Genomic DNA, 7920 nt, shown 5'->3' on the forward strand with positions numbered 1-7920 from the left:
TTAGATATTTACAGACATTAACAAATAGAGTTGTGAAAATGGAGAAGAAAGAGAAACAAGAATCCCCTGTTAACGATGGAAGCGAAACACCAGATCCTCAACGGGTGGAGGATGTTAACAACGGCTTGACACCCTCTAAACAGTATACCCAGGCAGTGCAGCAGTGGTTATGGCAGTATCATATGCACTGTATGACACACCAGTGGATGACTAATTCATGGCAGTTCTATAGTACCTACCTAGCTCTGAACCCGCCACCTGTTCCCGGGGCACCGGCAGGAGCATCGGGAAGACCCAATTTTCCAGGAATGTTTCCACCAGGAGGACCTGGACAGATGGGAGTAGATTTGGGACAGAATGGATTGCAGCAACCTGGAGGTCAACACCAACAGCAGCAGGTTTGTAGAATTAAGCCACTGTTTTGTTACAAGTTTCACACATTGCAGAAGATGTTCGCTGAGGCAAGAGGAGGTCACTTTAGTTAATTTTGAAGGTGTTGCAGTGTGCAGTAATGATGCAGAGGGACTTGTGAAACCTTGTCTCCATAAACTTTCTATTTATAACATCATTTCTGCAGCTTGATATTGCGATGTCACTGATTGCATCGTTCAGAAACAAAAAAGATAGATTGAAGAGACCTTCTAATCTAATCATTGCATGCTGTATCAAAATGATTGGTGCCCATCAGTTTTTGGTGTTTATTGCAAAGCCAGCTTCTTCCATATGTAACATTGGATCCCCTTGAAATGCCCAGAATTAATAGGTTTATGACCTTTTTATACTATAACTTCAATTTGTAAATAAGGTATTTCCTACATGTATGTTGCATTTTGAAGTGGCAGGCTTGTCCATAATCACTGGAAGCTTGTGGGTGCCAATAATTTTGATACAGCTTGTATAGTATCTTCCTTCATTGAATTTAAAGCAATGTGTGATTTGCTCCACATTGACACCCTCAATTTTTCTAGAATTTCTACTTTTTGCATGATTGTAATGCCTAATGGTGTACTAAAATACCATATGAAAGACTAAGCCTCAAGTGCTTTAATTACAGTGAAATTTAAGGTTTGAGAGATTGCCGGTTTAGTATGTATATGCTCTCGTGGAAAAAATTGAGTTGGATTGATTCCTCTGGATAAGGAACTTACTGCTAATTGTCTTGTAACCCTTACGAAACTCAGGGAACTGACCCTGGCTGCAATAGTCATGTGTGGTATGTCTATGTCTACGGTGTGCGCTTCTAAGCCTTCTATACCAATTTTTCACCCTGATGTGGCAGTGATGTTGAAGCGTTGAGGCAGCTATTTCGCTCACATTTCTATGCAGCATTTTTAACGCCAGCACTTTAAGTGAGCACTAGCAATTTGTAATGGCGCCCAATGAAATTCACGCTGACATCACTGCCACATCAGGGTGGAAAATGGTATAAGTAGTTTTAACTTAAAAGTCCTAAATGGTCAGTGGAATGATGTGGGGCCATAGTGGTCAGCGAAACCTGTACAGTGTGCTGAGGCTTGTGGATCAACATCTAGGTGTTGTGCCTGTGCGTAGCGCACTATAAATCATTGTGCTTTTTTCCCACTCTTCAGTTAAAATTGCCTTAACTTCTTAAGTACAACCTATAGTTAGGGAGTGTAGTATCACATGTTCATCTGAAGTGTTTTCTTTCATTCTCAGGTTCCAGTGGCCCCATCGCTGGAGTTCACAATGCCTTCGCTATACAGACGGATGATAGCAGAACTCATTGATTTCATCCTCCTCTTCTTGATGAAACTTGGTGTCACCCTCTTCATCATTGAGTACCTCGGCATCAGCGACCCTAGCAGCTTCATCATGAAGTTCCTCATCGAAGAAATCGACGACGATTCGTCACTTGAAGACCTTCAGCAGATGTTGATGTTTGCCTTAGTTTACCGCATGTTCGTATGTTTCTACGAGACTTTCTTTCTACGGAATAGCATCGGTTTCACAGTTGGTGGCGCTACACCTGGAAAGTACTTTATGGGTTTACGAGTGGTGTCATGTGAAAGAGTTCAAAGTCTCGGTGGTAACAAAGTTCTGGTGACTCCAGCAGAGAATCTGACCTATGTGCAAGCATTTCTTAGAGCGATTATCAAAAATTTTTCAATGGCCTTTTTCTTTCCAGCTTGCATAACAGTGTTTTTTAATCCACATTTTAGGGCGGCTTATGATATATTGACACACACTATGGTGGTGTCAGAGAGTAATTGGCATGATATGTTCCAGATGAGACCGCATCAGAATAGGGCTCGGATGAGATGAGGTTAAGTGTTTGTAGGATAGCTTTATGTAGAAGGTCCTGTTTTTTAACCTGGGGCACATTTGTGTTACATGGGTGTTTTAGGCAAATTCTGGGAAATACTCCAAATGTAAGAGGACTTCCCAAAATTTGATGTAGCATCATTTCCTGAGCATTTTGACACCTGTTTTACCAAAATTGGATGAAAAATGCGTTTGTACAGGCCAAAAACGATTTTTGAGGGGGGGTCCGGAAATTCCTAATGTATTAAGATATGATCATTTCAATAGCTATGAAGTCTAATTTTATGGCTCACTCTATAGATATGGGGTCAAGGGATCCATTCCCACTGTCAGAATTATGACCCATCACTCCTTTCTTGAGAAACGTTGTACAATGTATTTTCACCCCCTCCTCCTCCTCCTCCACATCCTCCTCCTCCACATCCTCCTCCTCCACATCTTCCACCCCTGACTAATTATGCTTAACGAACTGTAGCAATTAGCAGAAGTAAAATTATTTTTATTTTTCTACTGTGATTTAAAGCCTAATAACTAGCCATTAAAATAAGACCAATTTCAAGTTTGTCTTACAAAGCATTGTAATGATACATGCATACAAAGACCCATCGTGGGGCGCAAATGTAACAAATCCACCATTTATTGGTGCCCAGGTTAAAAAACATGACCATAAGATAATTTTATTTGTGAACTAATAAATTAAATGTACTCTAATCTGGTCATAAAATAGCTGCAATTGTTCATATCCAGAATGCAGAGTATTGTACATTGTAAGATATAAAAACAACACTCAAAGCTTCCGAAGATTTTGAAATCCAATTAATGCAGGACAGTGTTTCCCCTCCTTTTTTTTGCCCAAAACTCAAAGTCAGTCAAAATAAGTTTGAGAAATTCATATTAACATTTCATTATAAATTGAAGTAAACATGCAATTCTTCCAACAAAATGCTTATATTTTTACCGATATTTATATTATTAAAAGAACTGGGCAAACAAATTAAACTGGCCAATTGCTCCTTTGTGCCTTCGTGTACCGCAAGTGAGCTGGACAAGTTGTCACTTTGAGTTAAGATATTGGATGGACTCATTTTGCTCAGAATAAGTAACTTGTTTTCTATTGTTTATTGGAAGTTAAAATGGACCATATGTCAAGACTATTTGTATGTGTCAACATTTCAGCCCAATGATTTGATCTTAGTCTATGCCGGTGTCAATGAAATCCCACCCTGCGTCAAGCATATCTAGCTTTGAGACATACTTTTTTTTTACCATACAATATTCTTGAATTCTGGATTATGAACAATTGTAGCATACTTTGTTTAACAAACCATTGAGTTGGTATATATGTGACCGGTTCTGACAAAACCAAGAACAAGTCACATTTTTGACATTTCATGATTTGAATACATATATAAGCACTAGATAATGATCTTTAAAATGATACCAAAATTATATACATAGCATCAATACTTTTCAAGATATGGATAATTTTGTAAATGGTATCTTGATATTTTTGCAAAATTGCTATTCTGAGTAATACCTGCCATACACAGGATTGAATAAGGATTATCATAGTTCAATTGTGAATTATTGATTAAAATAAACCTCTTTTTACTTAGTACTTTTGGATTTGAAAGTCCACATAGTCCCACAGTCTAACACCATGAAATTAAGGATTCTAAAATTTGATTTTTTTTATGGGAATGTCATCTTTAAAGACACTCAAAACGTGTCTGGCGACTTATTCCGGGTTTTGTTGGAGCTGGTCACATATATGAAACTCATCAGCATATTGAAGAAAAGTGAGTTTGACTACTAGGGAACTGTAGAACTCAAGGGGAGGGGGCTGCGCGCGAAGCGGCCAACGAGGCGCAAGCGCCGATAGGACTGGTGGATTTTGTAATGTCAAAGAGGGGTTGTCATGGTCCCATACAGGCACTGAACAAGTATAAAGGAGCTGATGACTTTCCCAATTACAGATAAACACAGTATCTTGCATTGTCTTGTATTTTTAATGACCACTTAACCAATTTAATTAGGTCAACACATTATAATCAATTTATGCCAGTGTTATGTTTTCAAAGTCAAGTACAAATGTAATCAATTCGCTACTAGGCATTGAAACCTCTCAGCTAAGTGGCTACAACTCAGTAACTGCCATAACTGTACATAGCTGCATGTTTAAGAGGTATATTTTGTATGTAACGTATCTAATGAAGTGGTATATGATCGCAACCAATCTCAGGATTTTCCGTCATAAATATCCTGACTGGTACGCTGTTAAATTTGGCTACACTATTATTGCTGCAGGACTCCTTAATTCCCCATATAAATGAATACCAATAGAGGCCGTCAGCGTGACGTCATATGCCGCCATCTTGTGGGTACACGCTGTAATGGTCGTTCGATCTTCATGCGTGAGCAGCAAAATCATCGCATTGAGGCGCAATAACAGCTGCGTGGCAAGCTGCTCCCTGCGCGTAGTGTCCGACGCATGAACACACAGATCATTTGTACCCACAAGATGGCGAAAGGCTGACGGCCTCTATAGTCATTATCAGGGTGAAAAATATTATAAAAGTACCGTATATATATATATACATGTACAAGTGCATGATGGCCCTAAGTTATTTAGTGTCCATTTGTGCAATTTAGTGTGTCAGATGAAAACACAGGGGGGTTGCAACACTCTTTCATTTTTACATTAAACTGTATCTTTTTATAGTTAAGAAGGAATAACTATTATAGGATATAGCTAGCCCTAAACTTATACATCACTATGTGAAACAGAAGATTTGGAAAAATCACCCTACTCAACTACGTGTGTTGCGACTGATGAATTGAGTCGGGGTTGAAAATGGTGATATGATCCCTGTTCAGGAACTAGAGTTCACAGTAAGAACTCAATTTCTTACCTTTTCCTGGACCTTTGCAGTGGCGTAGGCCTAGGCAGGGGGAAGCTTCTATCTTGTGAGAAGTCTTGCCTCCATCCCCAGCTGCAAGGGGACAGCTGCCTCCCTTTAAGAAATCTTGCTTCCCAGTCCCCCCACCCGTGGGATGCTGGCCGCTCTGATATTGTGCTGTGGTCTAAATGAAATGGCACATTATAAATGCTTTTAAAAATGTATGTATGTATGGATGTATATTCAAGATAGTCCCATTGCAGTTCAACACAAGCATGGGAACACAACCAACTTGAACCAGGACAACAAGAATTTCACCCTCTATGAGCTATGTCATTATCTAGCATGTCACTCTAGTATCTGTGTTCTGATGGACTGTAATAGTAATACACTAGTTTATTTGCACTGATAAACATTTATTGCACAGTGGTGTGGAAGAATATTAACAGGTCATGTGATTATCAAAGGTACTTGTAAATGTAACAATGTTTATGTCTGTTAGTGGGATTATATAGTGGCTGTTAAAAATGATTTGAAACTAAACTAATTTTAGAATTTGGCATGCACATGTACAGTTAGGTGATGGGGCACAATGGCTTTACGAAGGTTTCTGAACTGCATCACTGCTGCCTCCAATCCATGTGTCCTCCTTGAAGATGCCAATAGAGGTTATCCGTGTTACTCATGTGTGACTTCTAACAAAAGGTGCTGGTTCCTGTAGTATTCCTCATTCAAACCAATTCAATGCACGACCTCAGAGTTACTTGAATGACTTTGGCGGGCTATTTTGAAACAGTCATGCAGGTACCTCTTTTGAAAATCCTAAACAAGGTATAGCAGTCGCTGATAGGATATGCAGCTTATAGAACACGGATAACCTCTATATTAGGCAAGGGTGGGTCTTCCAGGTTTCTTTTCCCAGTGGACTTCCGCTATCCAGTGGACTTTTATTGTATGTGTACCAAACTGGGACAATAACTTTAAAGGATAACCCTTACCATAAATGAAGGCCTTCAAATAGCTGTTTGAAAGCCTTCACTGAACAGGTAGTTTAGCCTTCAGATAGTAGCTGTTATTTAGCATGTACTAAGCCTTCAAAATGATGAATTATGTAAATTAGGTACAGGTAGTGACAGCCCCTTCACTAGCTGTTCAATTTATAACAGCCAAGCCCATCACTATAGCTGTTCAGTAACAGCCTTCACTAGCTGTTGATGATTATAGCCTTTTAGCATGTACTAAGCCTGAAAAATGATGAATTATGTAAATTAGGTGAAAAATGTGAAGGCTAAATTATAGAGTGTTAAATATGTGAAGGCTAAGTTATAGCTCTGTTCAAAAATGTGAAGGATAAGTTATAGCTGTTCCAAGCATGTAACAATTAAGCTATTGGCTGTTCAAACTTACAACTGGTAAGGGAAGATGTTGTGGAGATACGTTGCCAAACCTGTCATCTGAATGACTTGAAAGTAGGTGATGGTCCAGTTGGACCCCATAATCTGCCCAATTTGAAAACTGGGGGTCCCAAACAATTTTTGGGGTCTTTAGACACAAATTCTTAACCCTAACACGTAAAAAATCTTACAAGGAAAACCACTGCGCATGCATGCATTCCACGTGATGGCATTGTGCAATCACCCTAAGTCATTTATGGGCACCAAGTCGCTGGCCGGGCAAGCGACTCCCCCGTGGCATGAGGTCGGTGATCGTGTGCGTGGCACCCGAGGAGTCCCAGGGTCAATTCCCGGGGGTGCCAAGTGAAATCTTTCTTCATCTTCTCTCCTTTTTCGTTCCTTCTCTGCCTTCCGATAGCAAAACAGCATGTTCCTTGTTAGGGTTAATGGTGATCATGTTTTAGTTTCAAATGATGGGGTCCAGGTGGACCCCATTATTTTCAAAATTTGAAAAATATGAAGTCCCTCATGACTTGACTGTAATAAAAGATCCCAAAAACTCTGTGTACCGGGAACCTTGCATGTAGGGCAAAAAAAGAAAAAATATTGTATGGAAAAGAGAAATCTATAAAAAATATACACATTGCATGTTCTCTAAATGTATTTTGGCAAAGTAAAATTGCATGAAAATCTGATAATTTTTTAAAGAAAAGATATAAAGTGACCATGAAAAGTATTTGTAAACAGACGATTGTTTAAAGCCTGAACCAAAATATTAGTATAATTACCGTACTAAAATGAGTTTTTTGTTAATTGTAATTATATTGATAATAAATTTGCTTATTTTGGAAGAGTGATCTATAAAATACCATATACAGTACTTGTCTTTGTAATGTACATGATTAAAGTGTTCTTTGTTTATTAAATGCAGTAACACATGCCAGAAACGTCATGTGCAACAACATTGAATTGTTTGCCTTTTCTCTGTTACACATACTGCCCATAAGAAGTATCCGAACCCTTAAAACAAAAGCAATATTTTATTAAGCCTAATTTCCCAAATGAATTGGTCATAGATGAATTTTGTTCTGCATTATATTGATACCTTATTTGGCGGACTGCTGCTTTATTTTCCCAAGTTATACCAATTTGAATAAAAAAAGAGAGCATTTCAAAAGTGATAAAATTCACATAGACTTTTTCGAAATGCACCTATTAACACAGAGAGTGAGTTTTGATCTGTCATGCTATGAACCCATTATAATATATGGTAGGAGTCAACCTGAAGGAGGAAATAGCCCAAATTTGTCACTTTTGAAATGGTCTCTTTTTCCCATCAAAAT

The 7920-nt window shown here is 38.6% G+C and overlaps 1 protein-coding gene across 1 annotated transcript; it reads left to right on the top strand.

The window, feature by feature from the left end:
• The first annotated feature begins 38 nt into the window (after positions 1-38).
• On the top strand, positions 39-7279 carry LOC140171531 (protein FAM8A1-like). Its single transcript, XM_072194798.1, has 3 exons — positions 39-398; positions 1678-2317; positions 2955-7279. Exons 1-2 carry the CDS (start codon positions 39-41, stop codon positions 2281-2283), a joined length of 966 nt encoding a protein of 321 aa, XP_072050899.1. The 3' UTR covers positions 2284-2317; positions 2955-7279.
• The last annotated feature ends 641 nt before the right edge of the window (positions 7280-7920 follow it).

The sequence above is a fragment of the Amphiura filiformis genome, chromosome 15 (genome assembly GCF_039555335.1).
Source record: "Amphiura filiformis chromosome 15, Afil_fr2py, whole genome shotgun sequence".
Taxonomy (NCBI): domain Eukaryota; kingdom Metazoa; phylum Echinodermata; class Ophiuroidea; order Amphilepidida; family Amphiuridae; genus Amphiura; species Amphiura filiformis.